Source organism: Sturnus vulgaris, chromosome 1 (genome assembly GCF_052056855.1).
Source record: "Sturnus vulgaris isolate bStuVul1 chromosome 1, bStuVul1.hap1, whole genome shotgun sequence".
NCBI classification, from domain to species: domain Eukaryota; kingdom Metazoa; phylum Chordata; class Aves; order Passeriformes; family Sturnidae; genus Sturnus; species Sturnus vulgaris.
This window is the reverse complement of record NC_142243.1, coordinates 8,835,931-8,859,786: the sequence shown is the minus strand read 5'-3', so window position 1 is coordinate 8,859,786 and position 23,856 is coordinate 8,835,931. Positions and strand designations below refer to the sequence as shown.

The following is a 23,856-nucleotide window of genomic DNA, read 5'->3' as shown; positions in this document are numbered from 1 at the left end:
CATTTTTATTGAGTGTTTCTGGCACCAAAAAAAAAAAAAATTTAAAAAAAAAAAGAGATTATGAGTCTTCCCACTTTCATTTTTCTGAACTGAGAGGCTTGGATAGTGTAGATAATAGTTTGATTTTTAGATATTCATCCAACCAGCAGCTGCTTAGGGTTTGCTGACCATCCATTTTCTTGTGTTTGAACTGGCTGAAACAAGATGAGTCAAAAGGAAGGTGAATATGAATTTTAAAATCCTTTTAAAGTATTGATTTCCAAATTCTAAAACCCAGCAAAAAAGAAAGATTCCATTTAGCAAAGCCGAACTAGCGGTTTATTCTCTTGCATTCAAAAGCTTGGATTATAATTGATGAGCACACACACTCTGGCCAGGGCTGGCTGTGGAGGTTATCTCCCCAAGTCCTTCCCTTGCCCCTTCTCCCCTATTGTCTGAGGGTCTTGTGAGTCAGCTCCTGAGCAGATGCAGTTTATACCGTGACATTTTAAGGCAAAACAAAAGATTCCTTAATTCGCCTTCTGACTCATCGTGATCAAATGATTTGGGCTAATCTGAACCCTTGCTGAGGTTTTGCTTATCTGCTGTTTGGATTTAACAATCATAATGAAGTTGTGGGGTTAGCTCGTCTCTGAAAGGGTTTTATGAAAGGAAATGCTTGCCCATACTTGTGTTAAAATTGATTCAATCTGCTTATTTTTTGAGTCCTTGTGCAAAGTCTGAGAAAATTCTATTGTTCTGTTGTGCTGATACAAGTCTAGAGCTGACTATTTCTGACATGCTTTTGGTGAATGAGGGAATATTTCCTCATCCCAGGATCAAGCTTCTCCCATGAAAACAAAATTTAACATACTGCATTTCATGCAGAGGTTGAGAGAATAGAGAGTGTAAAAGGGAGATTTATTTTTTTTCTCTTTTTTTAAAGGTAGTTAATGGCTAGAGGGTCAAAAAGTGGGATTAGAAATAGGTAGTATTCTGGAAAAAAAATTACAGCAGAAAAATTTTAGGACGTAAAAACATAATTATTTTCAGGGTCTGAGTTTGACTTAATTATATGGCTAGTCTTTGAGATTTGGGTGAGACAGATTACTATCTCTAGGAACACAGAAAAAATAAAGAGCCAAAAAATTGGAGTTTGCTTTGTTTACTGTTGTGCTATCCACAAGAGTGCCTCAGTTCTCAGCAGCACTAATGCCAACCATATAAATCTGAAATGCTGCTATTTCAATTTCCAAAGGAAGTTGCTCGTGTCCATGTAAACATATCGTATGTTATGAGGCCAGTTTTTCGAATGAGCTGCATTTATGTATTGTAACTTTTATGTAATGAGTTACCCTGGAAACACAATTAGGCAAATAGTGCTCGTTCTTGCAGCCTTTCCCAGCAGATAATTAATCACAATGAGAGCTGGGCCCCCAGCTACATGCACAAGTGTATAGGGAATGTATAGGATAGTTTTTCACGGTCGAGCCTGAGATGCTCAGCAAACTCTTGGGAAAAGCTGTTTAAAACAGTGCTTATTTCCTTTGAAAAACACATTTGGACATATGATGGTTTCAAGCTTTTTGCATGTTATTGCCTGTATGGAGTCATCAATTAATAGTTCAGAAAAGGAAGATAAAAATTTCACATGTTCTGCAAGCTTCTGCTCTGAAATGAATTAGTAATCTTGGGGAAGGTGTTCTTGGTTGATGTTTCCCACTGTATGTTGTATGGTCTGCATTTTTAGGTGGCTTCCTTTACAGAATATAAACATCTCAAGCAAAAAGCAAACGTTATTGGTACAATTTCTTTAGCTTTTTTTTTAAATATATATATATATGTACAATTTAGTTGTCAGGGATTACTCTAAAAGAGCCATATTTCTTGAATTATTTGCTATTCTGAGGATTTTATTGGAAACTACTTGGGTGTAGGAAAGTACGGTAGAAAGCAATCCTAATTATCCAGGGTTAGGGGCAAATGAGTTGTGAAGAAAGCCTGATCAGACATGGGCTATTCCTTGGGAGAGGGAGCACGAAGGGGGGTCCCCATAGAGCACTGGAAGACCCTGAAAGAAATGTATTGATGTCAGTAAGCAGCTTGAGATAGTGACTAATTTGAAAACAAGAGGTCATTGACTGAAACTAAGGAGGAGACAAGCAGATAAGGAATTTGTGCAGCATTTTTTCCCACAATGGGTAGGTTAGGATATGGAAAAGTGAAAAAGCTGGGTCATAGAAGTACTGTGCTACTGCTTTGCACATGATTAGAAAAGGAAGTTTATATACAGAGAGTAAAACCATTTCTTTTTTGGTAGCTAATCTCATGCAGCAGAGAAGTGTTCAATTGACCAGTGGTGGTCTTCTGGCTGTAAAGGTACAATTTGGTAGCTAAAGTGTAGTTATTCCACAGTCTCTATAGCTAGACCAGTTTAGTCACTTTTAAGGATAAACTCTGTTTAAAGAATTTAAAGAGTGAATCCATAACAGTTGCATCTTTTATTCAGGTCACTCCATGTATTGTCCTGTGAGAGCTTTACCACCTACGTGCAACATAAAATGAAAGTAATGTAAAATGTAGTTCTTACAATTCAATAGATTTATGTAGGCGAGCTGATTCTGTGTCTCCTGGAAAGAAAATGCATATTTTCCAAAGGGGACTTCAAGATTTTTTTAAGGCCAAGTGAGACATGTTTTCAATAATGTCATTTTTGCAATAATCATTGCAAAATTTTCATCACATGGAGATCAACAGCCTTTCAGGTAATGTACCAAGAGTTTCTGGAAGAGATACTAAAAGAAGCAAATTGTGTAAAACTCCATGGGAGCTGATCCTGGGGAACATCTATTAGCAGGAAGTAGCAGCACATTCACAATACTTGCTCTGTATGTGCTTTGAGTGTGTGTGTGTGTGTCTGCACATGCACATGTAAAGTTGAATGTAGATGTGTGCATTGTTGTTTTCAGTGACAGTAGGTGATTATGGGACATTTTACCCCATACAGAATAAAACTCATTAACATCCATTTCTTTAGCAATTCTTCTGTAGTAATTTGGACATGTTAATTTTACTTTTAACTTCTGGGGAAGGTGGAGAAAATCTAATTGTAAAAGAGAAACAATTCCTATCATGTATAGAATGTGATGTGACAATTCTCACACTCCCTGGAAGTGAGGAAGGATTGGTCCTCAAATTAGCATCCATTTGCATTCAGTTACAGTGAGTGATTTCTGCATGTTTTTTTCTGCATTGACAAAGGATATTAACTTAAAAACTGACATGTCAGCACTGAATTTCTATCCCTGCAAGGCTGTTAAAATCAGTGTAAAACTTAGAAGCATTATTTTCCTGTATCATTTTTAAAATATTAGGTTGTGCCTAGGTCTTCCGTCTTCAGTGTCACCTTCCTTTGGGTTGTGTACAAAGCCATATCACATTTGTACATCTATTACATGCAGTCTGCAAGTATTAATATAAAATGTGTAAACAGTAGCACATTATGTAAGGCATATATGTAATGTACACTCTGTGTGTGCATGACTGTCACAATAATTTTAATTACTTCACTTTTATTACTTTAAGCACTCCCTTCTCCACTTACATGCTTGCTTTGCCCGTTGGGTAATTTTGTTGAAATTGTTTTTGTTTGGTTTTCTTTTTAATAAAGGTAATGAAATTTTAATTTGGGTTGTTGTTAGGTGCATAAAAGCACTTATGTATTTTGTCTGAAATTACAGACAGTTCACTGACTTGGGATAGGCTGGGTCCATCCCTAACTACACACACATGCATACAGGTTTTGTTCATCTCAAAGATGAATAAGCTTATAATGAAAATGCCAGCATTAATACATTAATCTTTTTTGTTATCTTTAAAATTGTACCCCTCACTAGGATTTTGCTGACGCTTTTCTCTTTCCATGGAAAGAGTCAAATGATCCTCCTGGCCAAGAGCAGAGCTACAGCAGCAGACATCTGGATAGCTACAAATGAAAATTGCTTTTATTTTTGTAGTTTCTTGCTGATGTTCAGGCCCCTTTTTTATTTCCAATATTTACAAGTGGTTTTTATTTAGTTGGCACTTAGAAAATGCAAGTTGAAGGAAGAAAATACTCGTTTCTTTGCAGCAGAGAACTGTACAAACAGCAGTTACTCGTAGGACACATTTTTTTACCTCCATGGCCTTCACTACACTGTACTGCTTTTTTATCTTTTCATTGTGCTTCCATGTTGCCTTTTTTCTGTCATTTCCTTCAAAATCACCAAATGTAGAGGTAAGGGAAATAGGGAAGGCTACAGACACAAAGCACAGATCTTAAACACTGTAAGCTTTAGCAGATTCTAGAATTTGTGAGCCCAGAAGAGAAGGACAGAAACTCAGCTCTTTTCAGCCCAGGTTCATTCCAGCTAACTTTAGGCACATGAAACATCTAGTGTTAAGCATCTCACCTAACCTAGTTGTGTGGGTCTCCTCAGCCATCACAGAGAACGATACACACCTCTGGAGGATAATTCTCAGGCAAATGAATTGCCCATCAGAGCTTACCCTCCCTCTCTTAGCTGTTGAGAGAGGAGATGACTAACTCCAATTCAAACTTCAAGGATGGCTGGAGTAGATGAGATGAGGTTGGGCCTTTGAGACCAAGCTGGTTAGTAAATATTACCGGTTTGCTATTAAAACTAATGGTCAGTGAAGAAGTGGTGTTACACTCCCCCTAGTTATGACCCTTTTCTCTTTATAATCAGATTGAGTTTGCCCCTCATATGGTGTGATTAAATGTTTTGCTGCAACATTAAGTACTCAATGGGGCAAACACTTGCTGGGCCAGCTACATGAGCCTTCCTTTAGAAGCTGTCAGTGGGAAGCTGGAGGCATGTAGGGCTTTAGGAGATTTGCAAATCTACAGCATATCTGTGCTATGTCCAGCTACATTAGACATTGGAAACAGCGTGGCTGTGACAGTTTAATAGTCCATGAGTGCTGATTTACCCTCCCAACTCCCCAGAGAGCCCACTTCTGTCTCTGTACACTATGGCAGACAGAAGTGTAGATGGGTATGTTTGTGTATTAGGCTGCTGACAGACCTGGATCTATTTACTGTCTGTACTTTGGTCTCCATAGTTCACTATCCCCTTGCTGTGGCAAAACTGAATGCAGAAAAGGGCCAGAAAATCCAGGACCAAAGAAAGCCTCTTTGTCAGCCTTCAGATGGGGAGGGAAGGAAGGCAGTGTGAAGCTGCTGTGCACGAGTTTGCTTTGACCATGAGGCACCACTTTTAGACATGAGTCATGCAGCCATCACCCAAACATGACAAACACTTGAGTTCTTCCTAAACACAGGCACACTGATGAGACAGCTTAGTGTCCTCACTGGCACTCTATTGTTTCCCCTTATTTTCTTTCTCAAGTGTATTTTTGCTGTTTCACATGATTACAAGTGCATCTTCCACAGCACTCCTGGCTGCCTGGGAATACTGAGCCATGCAGGATCCGAGGCTAAAGGCTGCTGATCCTGCAAACACTGATTGATTCTTTTTCAGCTTCTAGCAACAGCAGTGTAAAGAACTGTAGTAGGGACTGTTCCTTCAGGATTTTAACCAGCCAGTTTTTAATCTTAGCTAACAAGTCCCTTTGCCCTTCAAGGCCTAATTCAAAATCTATACAATATAATAAATGTAAAAAGATGCATTAGGCAGGTAATATCTTTCTAGAATGAAGTTGATTACTCTCTGCTACAAAAAGAAAGCCATTTGACATGTCGTTTCTGTATTGCCCTTAATACTCCATTTTTTTTCTGTTGGGATAAATGCTTATTCCCACACTGATCATCATCATTTCCTTAAGGAGAAATGGTAAAGGTGCTAATAACCCCCCCTTTACAACTGCTCAGCAAGGCTCCCACCTCATATAGTCACTATTGCAATCATTTTATGATCAAGGAGAACAGAAAGAGGGCTGAGAATGGTGCAAAGGGTATTGGGAAAAAAAAAAAGAGGATCTATCTAGGTCTTCACCTCTCTAGTGTCCAAGTACCTTATAATCATTAATGGATTTGCTTTCATAACAACTCATTAGGTAGGAAAAAAAATGGTTCATTTTATAAATGATGGTGTGAAACATAGGGTGAATTTAATGATTTAGCCCAAGTGGTGCAGGAAGTCAAAAGCTCAGTCTGGCAGAGAACTGAAATCTGTCTAAACATAGTCCCCTAATGACCAAGCCATCCTTTAGGACTCACAGTAACAAATTTATAGCCATTCTGCAGAGTTATAATCATATCTTTCTGAGAATATATGCCAGTAGATCTGGAAGTTTTTTCATAACTAGAAAAACCCTTTTTAATTTCATATTTATGAGCAAAATGTATTTGTGAAAGATTCACAAAGAAAACTCTTCAGTTTGGGTTATTTAAAAAGAAACTCCCCACAAATAACTGCTTTGATGAAGTATTTAAGCATCATTTTATTTTTATAAATACACAGAAAATTCAGAGCATCTAGAATCTAAAATATTCCTTTTAAGACAGAGCTTTAATATAAAATTCTATCAGTCTCACAGAATCTACACTGCACTTTTCATTAGTACTGAATAAAATAGAACATTTGACTTTGCTTTCAGTGTATGTTCAAGCCTATTACATAAAAATCTCAAAGATTACCTTAATTAAGCTAAAACTTCTCATGCATTTATGTAACAAATGCTGATTGTTCTTATAACTGAAAAAACCCAACCCAGCACATTTTCATATGCACAAACTCTGTAGTTTGCTGAACCTGTAAAAAACTTTTTTAATGATATGCCTTCATTTTTTCATATTTAGAGACGTTACTCCTCTTGACAAACATTGTCATATTCCTGTGCCATCACAGTGACAGCAGCACTGCCACAGTGTGGAAGGGACCATCCTCCACAGAGCATTTCTCATGTGTCTTGTGCTTAGCAAAATAGGACCCCTGCCATGTCTAGGGGAATGAGAAGAGAGGGAAGCTTTCATTATCATAGTCATAAAACTAACATTAGGTAATTCACAGTGATTTTAAATATTGTGAGCTGCTGGTCACCTCATGGAGCCTACTGCAGCAGAATTAGGCTGGGTCGTTATTTATTGCAGGAGAAAAGGGGGATTTACCCATGTTTTTATGACATGCTGGATACTCCACTTACATGACTGTCTAAGGGCAAACACTTTAACCCCTTGAGATCTGCTAATCAGGAGCACCAGCTGTTAAGTGCCAGTGTGCATCCAGCATCCATGCCTGCAGGGACAGGGAGGGTTGCAAAGGATATGACCCTAAACTTCAGAAACCTCTTCTCTCCTTGGGGGCAAAATATCATTCAGCTTGCATCTTCTCTTGTTTTCTTTTAGTTTATCCAGTTAATGTTCCTGATGTGGGTTGTTGTGCACTCACTGTGAATGCTTCAAGCCTTTAGGAAGATGATAGTTAATTACTGAAGTTAAAATCTGGCTTGCACTGGTGTGGAAGTGCTTTCAGAGGTATTTACTCAGGCAGCTCACTGAGCTGCTAGGGGCAGGGGAAGGCTGGCAGTATCTGGCTCACAGTGAATTACTGTAAATGTATGTTCTGTTTTAAAAAAACAGCACATTCCACAATCATTTTTCACAATACTGCTGGTACAATATTAGCTCAGTCTCACACTAAGTTACATTCGTAGGTTCATTTAAAACAAGCAATGAAATCCGTTGGTGAAAAGCCTGTCACAAACACAACCCAAATTTATTCCCTGCAGAGTAAAATACAGTCAAAAGGTGGAAAAGCAGTTCTTTATTGTTTAAATGCTTCTTTTATTCCTCTCTTTAGCTTCTGAAACCAGTAGCAGATAGATATATATTGGTGGGAAGATAGAAAATAGTGCCTTTTTGACATATTTTGTTTTCTTTTCCAAATGTCACTTGCTCTCCAGCCTAGTATTTTTAACCCTTCCTGTAGATTATTTGTTGTGTGACAATAAATTGATGTCTGCATCTATTACTGGACTTAATAGTTTAGAAGCCTAAGCAAAACACTTCCAATAACTGGATATCCCTGGAATCATTGAATCAAGCTCTTCCAGCTTTTTCTCTAAACCACTGCATCAAATCTAGTTTGTGTGGGCTTTCCAGATAAGCAATGTTTCAAATGCCTTAGCAGTGTGTGGATATTTGGCAGCCATCTCAGTAAGAGCATGACTTGACCCTAAGATGCAATATCCTCTCTCCCAATGTCATGTAGCATATGGTGTATTTTTTGTCACCTGAAATGGCTCAAAAGCATAAATAAATTGTTATTGGTTACAATAGAATGTAATGCCATATTATCAAACTCCCAGATTAAAGAAAAGGCCTCAGCATGGCAAAGAAAATGTTGAATTTGTGTCAGATTCCAGCAAAATAATTCCAAAGAGTTGAAAGTTCATGCTGCACTCAAACACTGAGCTCTTCTCACCTGTGAAGGCAGGTTGGGTTCAGAACTCCCTTTGTGCATTGAAAATTTGTGTCTGTCACCAGAAAACTTTTCACAGACTATTGCATACGCCAGTGGTAGTGAGATGAATTTACATAATCCAGCAGCAAAGTATCGTAAACATCAATAGAAAAAAGCCCTCATCACAAAATGAGATTTAATAGAAGACTAGAAATGTATATTTAAACACATTTGTTTTAGTTGCAATAAGGGAATGGATGTAGAACATGTAGAGAGAGAACAAGTCAAGCTGGTTTTTTTCTATGCCATTGATTTCATCTTCTGTCCTGTGAATTTTCTTGTTCTCAGATGTTTTCCTTCTGAAACAGTGTCCTGTCTTTGCAGCACTAAGTTTCATTGATCAGTCTCTTACATCTTTTCCCTCACCATAGCATCCAAGGCATTCAGAGGTAGAAAAAATGGTGCAAACCAATCTGTGTCTCTGCTTTGGATTGTCTCTGACCCAATGGCATCTCAACAAGACACTTGATTTGCTCTGCTTTTCCTTAAAATTACCTGTGGCTGAGGACATTAGAAATGCTTTTGGGTGACCTGATGATCACAACCCATAGGCTGGGGACGCTAGTCAGTAAAAACTGATGTTTTGGGGACTTTGCTGGCAAAACACTACAGAACAAGCTTCCCATTAAGCACACCAGCCCACTAGGATTGTTCTTATGTTCCAGTGCATGCATTTGCTTTGGAGTTTTTCATATCAGGATTTTTTAATTAAGTGTTGTTCATACTATCAGTCATGTCATTCCCTTAATGATGATAAAAAAGCAAACATCAGTTCACTAGTAAATGCCTGCAATCTGCATCACAGAAATGGAGGAATTAACTCTTTCAAAGGTAAACTCAGAAGCCTGTCTGGCCATTAAAGAGTGTAAGTATATCTTGTCATGAACCTTTTTTTCTCCTGAGGGTAGAGTATTTTCAAATAAAGATCATCCCTCAGTGGTGGGGGGGCATACATGTTCTCAGTCATGGGTATTTGAGCCTGCCAACTGCAGTGGGAGGATCTCTGGGTTCATCCTTGCAGCATACACCTGGGAAGCTCAGAACTGTAGTTGACCTTGTCTGTCAATGACACGTCTTAAATATTTCTCATATCTTAATTTCTGAAAGGAGAATTCTTCTTACTTTGAACCAATATGCTACTGGAACATTTTATTTCCTGGTAATGAAACGAAGCTACAAGTGAGGCTGTAAAGCACATGCAGTGCTCACATAGCTCTGCTTCCATCCACAGCTGTGGTGGAACAGGAAAATCCCACCTAATTGCACATGTATGTGTGAGAGTAAACACTGAAGAGAGCTACTGTGTTACACCAGTGTTAGGGTTTGTGGAGAGGGTACCTTTAGTAATGATTTCCAGATGAATTGCCACTGCAAAACCTGCGACAGATTTAAGGTATAATTACTGTCACTGTTATCAGACTTTACAGAGTATGTAAGTATTGCTTTGCTCTGTTGTAAGGAGATTTGGGGGGTTTTAATTTTAAAATAAAACCTTCTATGTTTTTTCAAAGCTCATCCCTGTGAATTCTGGGGAGGGTGGGGAGCAAGAGGCATGCAATGCCCCAATCCATGGTAATTAGCAAAACTGTCTGTCAGATACCATTTCTATAATAGTTGTCACTGTTATATTTACTGAATGAATTTGTTCCATTTCTGATACAGCAGAGGAACATATATTCATTGATTTGAAGAATATATTCCAAATCAATTATTCTTGTAGAGTTTAAGTTATTTTTAAATACAGTTTCATATTTTTTATCAAGGAAACCAAATTAAATCATTCACTATTCATTGCTTTTCTGAATTTTTTAAAAGATGGTGCTGAGCTATAAAGTTTAGTTGGGTAAATGAGGAGGTGCATGATGTTTACATTGATATGAACCCAATTACAGGTAGACAAACCCTTACAAGAGTTGTAGGAAGAGTGGTAAGTGTTGAATCCAATTCTCCAAAGCCAGTTCTGGGAACTCAACAATGTGTTGTATGTGTTCAAGTAGATGTGTACAAGTTACACTGCAGCAGCAATGCTCTAAGGCATAGCCCACACGTTGGCCACTGAGACCCCTGTGAATATTTGGGGATATTTAAATGCCTCCAGAAGGAAGTCCCAAATTGGCAGAGAGTGGCCCAGGAAATTTGTAGGGCCAGGCAATGGGAAGGAGTTGACAAACTTTCTTCAGAGCACACCGAGTATCCCTTAAATAGAGCAGATTCCAGAATTGTGGCCAATCCCTGCCCTTGATAAACCATCCACTGATGAAAGTGAATGTACAAAAGAGGAGAGACCTGAGGTCAACACGTTTCCAAGCTCCTGTAGCTGTGGGCCCACATCAGGCCTAGGAGAATGAACAGCCAGCCTGGGCACTAGGGCACAGTGGGGCAGAGATGAGGTAATTACACTTGCATTAGGATGACCCTCTGCCCATCTGCCTCTTGCTTTGGTACCATGAGATGTTCTTGTAAGATGAAGAAGGGAGCAGATACAAGAAAGCCAAATTCTGCAGGTGAACTTTTCACCTCAAAGGATTTCCAGCCAGGCTTCTACTCTTGAAGTTCATACAGGAAGGACCAAAATCCTGATTCCCCCTTAATCCCTTCATAAAACATAAGATTAGGCACTTAAGGAAAATAAGGACGGTGGTCTGGGGAAAGTGAGCAAAACAGCATCTCCCTTCAGTTCTCTAGTCTTTGTGGATTATAAGAAAGGCAAGAGGCTCCAGGACTTGCTTTGATCTCCATAGTTCATGTATTAGAAGCAAGGTCCTCCATGTGCATGGGGAGTCATTCCCAGTCAGGCTGGCTGTGCCTATTTCATGTGCTCTGGTGCTGCCAGTGGCTACAGGGCAGCTGTGCCCAGACACCCAGAGCAGAACCTAAAGAAAATGCCATAGACTGCCCAGGTGGAAGAGTGGCCACACAGCAGGGTGGTCTGACAGGTCCTGAGCTAGGAAGCCACAGACAGGTTTTCTGGATGTCAGCTGCAGGTGATAAAAGGTCACCTAAATCTTGTTTTTACAGCATTAATCTTTGTGTGGTTCAGGCCCTTAATTCAGTGCATACTCTTAGAAGTGACAAAGGGACGCTCAGTGGCACTGCCATAACAGACCCTCAGGTTCCACAAAATATATTCTGCTCTAGGTGCAGAACATTTTTAAGAATTTGTTTTTCTCTGGCTTCTCTTGAATTAATGTTAGTAAAAGGTGCCCCAACCTCTTATTTTTCTATATGAAGACAAAAATTGCAGCTGCTTGCCAAGTCTGCTGAGAGATGGATGTAATAATTTTCAATTGGACTGTTAGCCCAAAGGGAACCCGGTAGCAAGAGATTGACAGATGCAGCATGGATTATCTTGTGCTCTGAACTCAGCCCAATTTGTGGTTTGTTGCAGGTGCTAAAGAGATTGATATTGCTGCTACCCTGGAGCACTTGAGGGACCAGAGACCAGGCATGGTCCAGACAAAGGTACTGTCAATAAATCCACTGGGATTTTAAATACATTAAAGGTCTTTCACAGTAGTTGTTTTCATGACAGAAGAGAGAGGGTATGACCTAATTTAACGCAGGTCGCTTGCTGATTACTCTGTTTGGCTCCCTACCAACTGAGGTTTATTTATGCTGAAGATTTATCTAGGTTACTTTCTTTGGTGTTTACTGTTCTTTCTTGTAACATCTCCAACATCTATCTTGATTACCATATATGAAGGGCAGTCAAGACAACAATCTATAGCCTGCTAAAGAAAATGTGCATTTGAAAGAGTGTTCTTGCTTTCATCCTGAACTATGGATTATTTTCTTAGAGTATCTGTGCTTAACTGTGCATGTAATTTTTTTTAAAGCTTCTACTCATTAAAGAGAATGAAACTGCTGCATTTGGTTTTTTTTTTTCTGGAAAAAAGAACCCAAAAGTTTTGAATTAAAGAAAATAAAGTCTTGCAGGAAATCAAGTAATTTTTAGTATCTTTGAATGGAAGAGCTTGCATCATGCCTACAGCCTTTATGGATGTAACATGGTAACTATATTTTTACACTTTGGTAAGATGAATGCCTCACTCTCAAATTCCTGTCAGCTGTAATAGTTTTGACATTTTTCCACAATGTAAAACTTAAACATAGTAGCTGATGGTGCAATTCCAGTCCCTTAAATTAGAAATAAAACTTTCTGTTATTAACAATTCCAGTGATGTATAGAATGATATTTTGGGATATGTGCTACAAGTTAAGAGCTGCAAATATGACAATAAAGAAGCACTTTCGTGGTATTGAGGCAAAATAAATCTGTTTATGGCCTTTTAAAATATCAAATGATAGTTATAGTCCCAAACTGAGTAACAAGAGCAATGTGACAGCATCATGTCTTGGCCAGGCTGGAACTGATAGGAAATTCTGCAGTGTTTAGGGAGTTAAAATTGCTGAGGGGCAAAGGTGAAATAAATGTGTGTTGCAGCAATCATTGGTTCATAATTTTTCCTGAATCTCTTCCCAGTCACGTTATTTCCCACTAATACTGGGGGGAAATACTGCTGAAGAATAGCTTGGGGAATGTTAATTGTTATTTACCAATTAAGTAAGTGCATGAAAAATAAAGATGAGCCAGTCAAAACTAACTAATCTTTATCTGCAAGGAAGACATAAAATTACACGAGTCTTTCTTCTGCTTTGATTATTCAAACTGGAAAAAAGGCAAATAGCACACAGTATCCAATGTCATATATATTTACTCTGAGGTAAGATGCAAATCCTGGACTACTCTGTGACTGCATTCAAAATATGTGGCAGCTCTGTGGCAACATAGAGCTCCAATTCCAGTTTCCATTTCAGGGCAGGGAAAGTATGGCTTGTTGCCTTCAACAGAAGAAAAAACATCGCTCCAGAACCAAAGAATTGTGGTTATGTGAACAACTTCTGCTTAGCTCAGCAATAGTTACCTGAGGTCCATGAAAATCTCCCTCAGGACATGTTTTTTCCCTCCAAACATTTGTCTGGAAGAGATCCAGAAAACAAATGTATCCTGTGTTTTCATCCAGGATGAAAAATTTTCTCAGGATATTGCTTATCTCTCCTCTTGCTCCTTCTTCCATCATTGTCATTTTCTCAAAACCACCCAAATCACTTATTCAAGCTAATGTCTTGCAAATTATAAATATCTGGTTACATGCTAGCAATGCACGATCCCCGGAGAATTTTCTGATGGATTTAAACAAACCCCTGTGCTTTCCCAACTGAATACAAATGAGGAATATTAGACTCTTGGAGTAATTTAAAACGATGGATTAAAAGTCAGGTTAGAAATGCCAATTACAGAATATCCCTAGGCAAAATAAACACCAACTTCCTTCAGCAATGTTATTGTGTTTCCAGCAGGCAGCGCTCCACCTTTCCAGTAGGCATGGGAAAGATCTGTTAGAAGCATTTTGTCTTCTGGAAGAGATCTTTAATTCAAAAGCACTGTATATAATAAATTGTAATGAAATGATCATAACGACATTCTGCATTTCTGAGAAGCGTAATAGAGGGTTTGTGGGTTTGTTGGATTTTCTTTTTTTTTTTGCAGGGGAATCATAAAATAGAATTGATATGTCACATGTGAGAGGAAAAAGTGATGAAGGAGGAAGTGTATTCACTGTGATGGGAAAAATATATATTTCCTTTTTTTCCCCTCTCCTATATGCTCTCACAATCTATAATAGTAGATAGATTCCTTACTGTGTTACATTTGCTACATGAACTCACTTTGTTTTCCTGGGAATTTTTATCTGTAGACTTAATGAAACAGCCATAGTTATTTTTTATTAAGTATATTCTTGTCACCTCTGCATTATAGGTGAAGTGACACCACAGAATGTCTGTCCAGTTGTTTTCTAGGCAAAGCTAGATGTCAAAATTCATGTTCAGGCAGTCCTGTATCTACAAATAGAATATGTGAATGGCAGTGTAGCTGTACAAAACAACAAACCGAGCTCCTTTAAAAATTACTGACATTAAGCTCTAACTGGAGTTGTCCTCATGAAAAAGTGTGGAAGGTGTGGAAAGGCTTTTCCTGGGAAGGTGGTGATGCACATCAAAGGAAGCTGCACTCCTTGCCTTCCACCTGTCTGTGTTATGCAGAAGGATGGAGGGGGAAGAGCTCAGCTGCAGCATCCCTGACAGGCTCTCATGTCTGCTCTCCTGTCCCCTTTCTGCAGTCAGTTTTGAGCTCTGGCTGTGCAGATTATGCTCTGTAAATTGTTTTGCCTCAGTCATTAAGGTCATACCTCCTGTTGCTCAGTCCCTGGGTGAGGCAGACACCCTTCCTCAGGCTTTTTGAACTGGTACAAGCACCCAGTTTGGTTCTGGCCCAGCATGTCCCATATATGCCCTCTCTGACCCTGCTGCTCTCCAGCTTCTCTCACAAACTCATTGTGCTCCAGTTAAAATACAACTGATGCTCCTGGATGGTCCCCAGCCTTCCCAGTGTTTCCTTTAATTGCAGAGACCTTAGACAGTGCAGGGAGCCTTAGGCAGTCATGCACACCATTTTCAGTGCCTGCTGAGGATGAGTCCTACTCTTTAGGGTGAATTGATGTCTGATTAAAAGCTGTTGGCTGCAGTCCAGCAAGTGTACATGGATGCCACTTTGACAGCACCAAGCAGACAGCAAAATTCCTGAATGGCAGAGTCGCTGAGAAATTATTCTGTTTTGTTCTGCTTTTTCTGCTCTGGCACTGTGCCCATCATTGCTTCTCTGAAGCATCTCCACATGGGAGCTGACTGCATTGGGTAAGACAAGGCAGAGAAGACTGGCAATGGATTGCAGGAATTAAGAGTCAGCTGCCTTTCTGAACTATGAGTTGTACATCTGTAGTTTGTTCTTTCATCCTTCCTGTACATTTCTGCAGTAAAATGAAACACTGTGGAAAATTAATGTTATTGTTTCAGTGATCACTTTTGGGAGTGGCTGTGTTCTGTAACCATCCCACACAGCCCCTGGCAGCACCTACTGAGGGGCTGGAGGTACAGACCACCAATTTTCTAATGGGAGACAGAGACAGTATCCCAGCAGTGATCTTGGGATACTTTGCAGGGTGCATCTCAAAAAAGTCGATTCCTCAGCAGCTCTTGACCACAGCTGGCTTAAAGCTCTGGAGTACTTCCAGAAAATCCAGGAATTTCTCCACAGTCCTTATTTGGTGTCTTTGATTTGCCTATATTTTGAGAAAACTTTCCACTGAAAAGTCTCAAACTCCAAATCACCCTGTCAGTTATTTCAGTAAGCTAAATTACTGAGAAAAAAAATTTACTTGCTTGGAAAATACGGCACCTGTTAACCTTGATGACTTAAAACTGCTTTGTCCTTCTGTAGGACTACATAGTTCAGGAGTGTGTTAGGGTTGCACTTAGGAGAAGTAGCTGTTCGTGGCTGTGTCCTTCACACCTCTGCCAACCCAGCACAGAGGCTTGTAAATCACTTTGGTGTTGAGGTTACAGTAAATTAATAGCAGAGAAAAGTCTTCCCAAGTATTTTTTATATAGGAGTGGTCTTAAAAAAATTGAGTAATTCGTGAGAGTGGAAAGGACGTTAAAAAGAGAGGCATAAAAAGATCAATGATAGGCAAACCAAAAAGCAGATACTGTTATATATAATAGATATCAGATAGATAGAATAGATATCATAGATAAAATAAATAGCTTTATTTGAGATTCTTTCAACTAGAAACAGTCCTGAGAAAAGCCAAAGTCTCTGCTTTAGAGCATCTCACTTACTTCATATTTCAATAATGTACTGAGTTCCCATCTCTGTGTTAGAAGGAAATGGCTGGTGCCAAACCCTTCTGACATGCAATGGCAATATATCATCATGTCCCTATAGCTTGGGTTCTGCTGCTAACATTTTTCTCCATTAAAATTACTCCAGCTTCGAGATGCTGTCAAACATGTTATATGACACCAATAATCCCAGAACATTTTGTTCCTTTCCATTGCAGTGTACAGTTCATCCTGCATATTCATATTTTTAACAATGTCTTGAGGACGTTCAGCTGCAGAATAGAGAGCTAGGCTTTCTGGAAAGTGTTTTGTTTTATTATTCAGGGTGTGTGTTTGTTCTCTCCACAGGAGCAGTTTGAGTTTGCTTTGACAGCAGTGGCAGAGGAAGTGAATGCAATACTCAAGGCCCTTCCCCAGTGAGCAGCTCAGTCTCCTGAAGGTTCCCGCAGAATCCATCCCTCGTTTTCCTCATCCTCAGTCCCTATGAATGTTCTTGGAAACCGTGACCTGACCTTAACTGTGTATCTTCTGTTGTAACCACATAGTGATAGGGTCCTTACAAACTCCTTTAGCTGGTAAAAGTTCAACAGTTAAAATGTGTATTCTGGTTTTTTGGGGTTTTAAACAAATTTTTAAAAGTACATCAAAGCCTTGGATTAAGTGACAGAACAATCCATCTAATTCCTCCCACATCCTTGAAGCCCTGAATGTCACACTTTGAAAGCACACATTCATGTTCTTAATAGCAAATATACAATATTGTGGGTAATTAGTGCAGTCAATATAGTCTCAGAAAACAGTGTTCTGTTATATTTTGTGACTTCTCAAAGGCTGAATAAGAGCGAGGGCCTGAAGAGGATGGTGATTGTTCCCATACAGTGCCAAGCTGGAGCATGAAACAGTGCTGTGGGTGTAAGCAAACACAGGTCCAGGCTCTGGCAAGGAGAGCTTGCACCTTCTCATGCCAGGCTTTGGCAAGCAAATGTTTTCTTAACTGTTGTTTACTTTTCAGCTTTGTGCCATGAGAGGAGGAAAATCTGAACTATGAGTAAAAGAGGTTTGCATGGTTATTGCAGCTGGGGAGAAAACATGTTGGTCACATTAATGGGAAGCCAGGGGATAATGAGCACAATTCTGACCATGTACCTGGCACTGCCAGCACAGAAAAGGAGAGCATAGGCTCCTCTCAGATGATGGGAAAGGTCCTGTCAGCAGTCAGGTAATTGTCTGGAGCTGTTACGGAAAGAGATTGTTGGTTTTATGGGATTACTGAGGAAGAAAATGGGATTCTCCCCTTTATCTTTGCATTTCCCTCTGTAAAGCTCCTCTGTGCCATCCTTTTTCATACCAGGAAAGTATATTTCTGTAAAAGCCTGGCTGAAGAAGAAATCTCCCATCTGCATTTTATGACTCTGATCGAGTTTGTCTGATCCAGGCATTTGTTGCAGCTCTCTGCAGAGGCTCTGCTCACTCCTTGTTCTGCAGGACACCTATTTGAACTGAGCATGAAGGGGTAAAGCAGCACAAAGATCGAATTTCAGAGATTCATGTGTTCTCAAAAGCCTAATGCCTACTGTTGCAAAGTAATGCTAAAATATGTCTGTAAATGGTTTGGATATGCAATCTTGCTTCTGTGATTTCACAGGTTTAGTTGTGGCACTCTTCTAAAGGACTTTACATTATTGATAGAAAGTATTCTGATACGTTTGAATGAAGGGCCTGAGAGTAAAATTATTGAAGGTACCTAAGTGATCTAGACTATTAATTCCTTTTTCAAAAGTGAATACTTGGATGTTTTTTCATATGCTATCCTACATCTCCATGACTTAAGAATCTGGGGTGCTTTTTTCTCAAAATCTTACAAGTGTTGTGTGCTTGAAACCATATTAGGCTAATTGTTTAACTTCAACACTGGAAAATATATCACTGAATTTAATTTGGGAAGGGGAGCTTTTATAAAAACTTCTAATCAGTAAAATGTTACAAATAAGAGTATTACACAGTTTTGCTGGCCCAGAGGTGATGAGCGTCAATCAAAATCAACCATGTTGCAATTCTGTGTTGTAGGTGTGGGTATTGGTGATTTCTTCTTTTTTGGCAATTAAAGAGATTTAAAAAAAAAAAAAAAAAAAAAAAGCAGAAGGCTTGTTACTTTTTACCATACATTTTTGTATGCTTTACTTGATATATGGTGTTGCCTAATTTGTGCATCCCATTACTATAGCAGTGCAGAGCAGTTACTGCAGATGCCATCATCCTCTTAAGTACACATACTGTACATTAAGCCACATGTTTATTTTATGGCCTAAGCATTTTAGAGCTTTCCTAGCAATAACTAAAAAAACTAATGGAGTATAAATGAGAAAATTGCCTTTTTCATTTGATAATTTAGGTTTAACAGGATTCTTTTATTACTTTAGCTAACACAAAATTGCAGATCAGGGCAGATGAGATCAGTTTGAGCTGTATCAGCAAGTGTTTGAAGTAGATTTACTGTGAGCCACATACTGCAGCTTTCTGAAAATACAGGTAGTTGTATGCAAACAAACTGTCCAAAGAATCAAAACCGGGGCATCCTAAGCCAAGCCCTCTGATTCCTGGGTGGAATGATTTCCCAGTGTGAGATGCTGTGCCATCACCCACTGCCAAGGGGCCAGTGGGGTTGTACCACAGATTTCTGCCCTGGGATTCATTAGTGTTTGCCTCCTGACTAGTCCCTGTGCATACCACAAACATGACTGACGAGCCTTTCGTTGCACTTCAGGAATATTTTTTAATTGTTCTTTAGCAAATATTTGCATTTCATAATAGCAATTTCAGGGTGATCCCTATTAATTCACAAGCAGCTGAGTGTGGGACTTCATGCTTCAGAGTTTATTTAGCGTAGATTAGAGGGCATTAATCTTCCCCAAGGCTAATGGGGCAGGAATGTATTGTTTTATTCATCCTTGTGGAGCAGTTTACACAACAGAAAGATGCAGTCTTACTCAGAGGGTTAGAGTATCTCCCACTGACCATCATCGACAATCCTGTTATTTCAGCCATGTTTTGTACAGTTCTTCCACAAAGAGGTGCAAGGCTTATTCTGTTGACTGTAAACAACCACACAGAATATTTCATCTGTGCATAGCACACTGTTCACACCTCTCAACAAATCCCCTGCTTCTGGGGGCAGTAATCTGCTGCAGGGTCAATTAGTGAAACGCAGCTTTCAGTTTCACCAGGGCAGTCTAGAGGGGTCTGACTATCCATTTGCCAGGAAGATGCCAAAGCCATGGATGAAGCCACAGAGATGGATTTGCCATGCAGGGCAGGTATTTCTTTTCACTGCAGTTAACTTAATCCTTGTGATCTGAAGGAAGTTATTCAGGCCAAGCCCCAGTCCCTTGCACTGGACATGGGATGCACCCCATGGTCACTGTCAGGCTGAGCTGAGCTTCTGCCTGAAGACCAGGATCACCTGAGAGCTCAAAGTCAGATGAGACCCAGCATCCTTCTCTGTTCAATTTTCTGCTGATCTTTAGTAAATTCATTGTGATTGAAGCTGGGGCTGGTGCCTGACTCTAGGCCACAAACAGCATGTGTTTAATATTGGACATGCTCACATTCTTGGCAAAGACAAACGGAGTGTACAGGTTTGTGTGGTTGAATCTTTAAATGACATTTTAGGGGGCAACCTGCAGGAGGGCAGTTTAACCCCACTGCTCCTCGCTGGTCAGAGGCAGAAATCCCTGTTTTCCCAAAGGCAGCACACATAGCTGCTGTCCCTGAGCAGGGCAGGGACCTGACCAGACCCTGCTGATGCAGTCAGTGTGTCCAGATAGGAGGGACAGAAAGGTGGTTGTCATCAGAGTTGATATTTCACAGGAGTAAAAGTGCAGTTGCTCCCTCCAGCTTTTGCGCTTTCCATGACATGGGCTGGGACTTAGAGGAATGGAGAGGCAGGACAGCACCATTCCCCAGATCCCAGATCCCGAGGTTCAGCCTGAGGCACAGGGCTGAACAACAGTGTGGGGTTTGCTCTTGGCTCCAGGTGTTCAGGTGTGAGCTGTAACCCACTGTTGTGGGACCTGCTGCAGCCCAGGTAACTCCCATCCCAGGGGAAGTCCTTGGCCAAGAATGAATTTCAGCAGAAAATCACAAATCCAAATCTCAATTCAGTAGCAAAACAAGCCAGATTATTTTTATAAAAGCTACTAAATGTTTAACACATTTCAGAGTATTTTTAGAATCTACACCCATGACTAAACCTTGTCCCTTGTCTCCAGCATGCATGCAGAACCAACCCCCATCCATCCCCAGGGGAATGACAGCTACAGTACCTGTAAGGAGTTCATGCTTATTAGTCAAGTGGAACATTAATAAAACCTGGCCCACTTCATAATTTCCAGAATAGTCATTAATTAAAAAAAATGTTTATTGGAATAGAAAACAAGTATTTGATTAGCTTTGTTACAGAACAATAGCTCTCCTCATTTTTATTCTGCATATTTTATTCTTTCTTTAGAAAATTCTCTTAAGAAGCATTTGAGATAATTCGCTTTTTAAAACTGTACAGTTTCTATGGTTTTGCTTTTTAAATGAGAGTACACTTTGTAGATTTGATTATTATATTTTTCTGTTAATATGACATTGGGCATTACAAAAGCATTCCCCACCACAGTGAAAAGAAAGTGATCCTGTTGGTTTATTGTAAAAGAAAAAAAAATAATTAAAACAAAATTGCAGAGCTGTGGCATACTCAATCCAATTAGAGCATGACTCTTTACTACTCTTCATTTACCACATAAGAAAAAAAAAGTTACACCAGCAAGATTTCATTTGAAGCTGTTCATGCATGCTGTTTGTACTGTATTTGATGGCATAATATTGTTTTGTTTACAACCTTTTCTTTCTTGTCATTCTATTATATTCTTTATATGTATATAGTTTAAAAAAAAAAGATTATACAAAGTATTTTGTTCTACCTCTGTAAAAATCATATTTGTGAATAAAGTCACGTTGTCTGTGCAGTATGGTATGGTGAATACAGCATTAACAGCTGGTGCTTTGCTTTTATTTGGGGTTGGGAGTGGGGCTGGTGTCTCTTGCTGGACGGGTGAGAACCCCTCCAAGGTGGGAACAGGAAGCTCACAGGGAGGGCCCTGCTGATGGCTTGGATATGCACATTTCATCTGCTCTGAAAAGAGATTTCAGCCAGCTCTGGCTCAGGGTGTGGTACTGCACCTTACAGGATTTTGATTGAGACAGATTCCTGTGTTCAGGCCAAAAGTGAAGCAGGCAAAAGAATCATTAAGTTACAGGGACCCTCCTTGTACTGCCAGAAAGTGGGAAAAAAATCACCTAGAGCCTGTGTCACTGAGTGTACAAGTTAACAAACATTAAGTGGTACCTGCTTTCAGGAAAATTAAAGGCAGAAAAATATTTTTGGGAAGGAAAGGCTGGTAGATCAGACCATCACAAAATGGCCAAGGATTTATAGTTTTAAAATAGTAGAAGTTCATAGGAGTATTTGAACAGGTAATGGAAACTTCTCACTATTGTATTAAATAAGGTTAAGAGGAATAAGGAATAAGGTTACCACACAAACACAGCATTCAATAAAAGTTCCTTTTTCTTGGGGTATAGGAAGTCAGTTTCCCATAAGCACTGTCCATTATATGAAGGTTTGGATCTTCCCATGAAATACCTACTGTTAGCTGCCAGAGCAGTCTTTGGGTTTAGGCAGCCCTGGCATGGCAGTTTTCATGGTCCTGTGTTGTGTTAAATTTTCACTTGTGTTTTGAAGAGTACTTTAAATATGGTTGCCACTTATCTGGAAATGACTAGAAAAATGTAAACAGAAATGTAAAGTGGTCCTGGTCCAGCTCACTTCCTTCCCATCAGAGGAATCACATTTTACACTCTTTAACCTTGTTTATGTAGTTGCATGTTTTAATATCTGTGCCTTTCTCAGTGTAAGAAGGTGACTTTCATCTTGGAAGCAAAATATATGCACCATTACAACTATTTTCCTGTTGGTGTAATTTAGGAGGTCTTTCATCTCCAAGACAGCTCTCTGAAAACTCTGGTAACATCAGATGGAGGACAAAAAGAGAAATGTGTTTAACTGTATAACTACTGGAGCACTGTGAGTCTTCTAGGTGAACCCAAAGCCATGAGCTGCGCATCATTCATTCAGTGCTGCTCTGGCCTCACACTGCACAGGTGCACAGAGCTGTAAAACAGGTGCTGATGGGACTGGTATTCCTGGTTTGGATGCTGGGCAAAGAACTGCACACCCACAGGGAGGGGCAGCAGGTACATTGGGTTTAGTCTTGGCTTACACATAGGAACCTTCAAGCACTGTGTGCTTGACACAACCGAGTCCTTGAGGAAATTCTTCTTAGGTCAAAAATTAATTTCTCCCCTTGAGAGTGCAGCAGTTAACCCCCAACATGCAGGTAAATCAGCAAGACAGATAAAAGACTCAATGTGACTTAGTAAGGTTTGGGTTATTTGGCTGATGTACTGCCCTGCCCCAGATTTTTCCAGCAGTAGCTTTGGTCACACTTCTCAAAGATACAGGAATGTGTTGCTCCCATCATTTCCAGCATATAGTACAGGTGGGATTCATCTTAACCAGCCTCTGAGCAGTTTTCATGGACTTCTACAAACCACCAACTCATTATAAGCTTCCTTTGTGGTCAATAAAGGAAAACAGAGCATTTTTAGAGTAGGAATTACCTGGTTTGGCTTCCACTTCACCATGGGGTGATTCATCCTATTCATACCATACCCTGAAACAGGGGACATTAAAATTTTACTAGGTTCTAAGTACAAAAGCATTTCCTTTCTATATTGTAAGCCTATTCCCTCAAAATTGCATTGGATCACTTGTGAGAAAAAGGGAAGTGATTTCTGGTTTTATAGACCTTGCATTTATAGATATCCTTCTCTTATTGCTCCTTAGTTTCTCCTGTTCCACACAGATGACTCATGTCCCCTCTTACAGAAGCTGTCCTGTGCCTTTGATCCCCTTTGCTACCCTTCACTTTAACTTGTCCAATCCTGGTTGTACTACACTCTGAGGTACACAGGGCCCAGGCTGTGGTCCAGTGTCACAGTGATGTTTATAGAGATTTTAAATATTTTCCTATTCTTTGGAATGTCTAACGTTCTGCTGCCCTTTTCCACTGCTGACCATTGAGGTTCTGCTCAAAGACTCTCATTCACAGCAATACCAAATGCTTTTCTTCAGGTCATCTTTGTATCTTTATTGTTAAGATGTATTTCATTATATTAATTAATTTATCATCAGTGATTTCATCTGCCATCCTCACAGTCCTACAGTACCACAAGTGTCTCTCCATGACACTTCACAGCTACTTTTGTTTTTATAATGGTAGGTAATAATGTGGCATTGATGCCATCTCAGTATCACCTCTTCCTTTTTCCTGTTGTTTAATGTGGGGAATCACCATCACTACAGAAATTGTCCCTTTCTTCACAACTTCTTTCTTAGTTTTTAATCCTTCATTAACCCACTAAAAATTGCCCCCTAAATGCAATAGCAACTCAGTTTCTGTAAGAACCTTTCATGAGACAGCTTTCACCAAATGCTGTTAGGAAAGCCAAATACAAAATAATCACACACATCATTGAACTC

General features: G+C 39.6%; 1 protein-coding gene across 2 annotated transcripts in view; it reads left to right on the top strand.

Moving 5' to 3' along the window:
* Positions 1-21,246, top strand: part of PTPRN2 (protein tyrosine phosphatase receptor type N2) — a 637,088-nt gene extending 615,842 nt beyond the window's left edge. For both annotated transcript variants that reach the window (XM_088159091.1, XM_088159088.1), the window contains 2 exons: positions 11,854-11,927; positions 16,557-21,246. In XM_088159091.1, the coding sequence (XP_088015217.1) occupies positions 11,854-11,927; positions 16,557-16,628 (146 nt within the window). In that variant the 3' untranslated portion in view covers positions 16,629-21,246. The remainder of the gene's footprint in view (positions 1-11,853; positions 11,928-16,556) is intronic.
* The last annotated feature ends 2,610 nt before the right edge of the window (positions 21,247-23,856 follow it).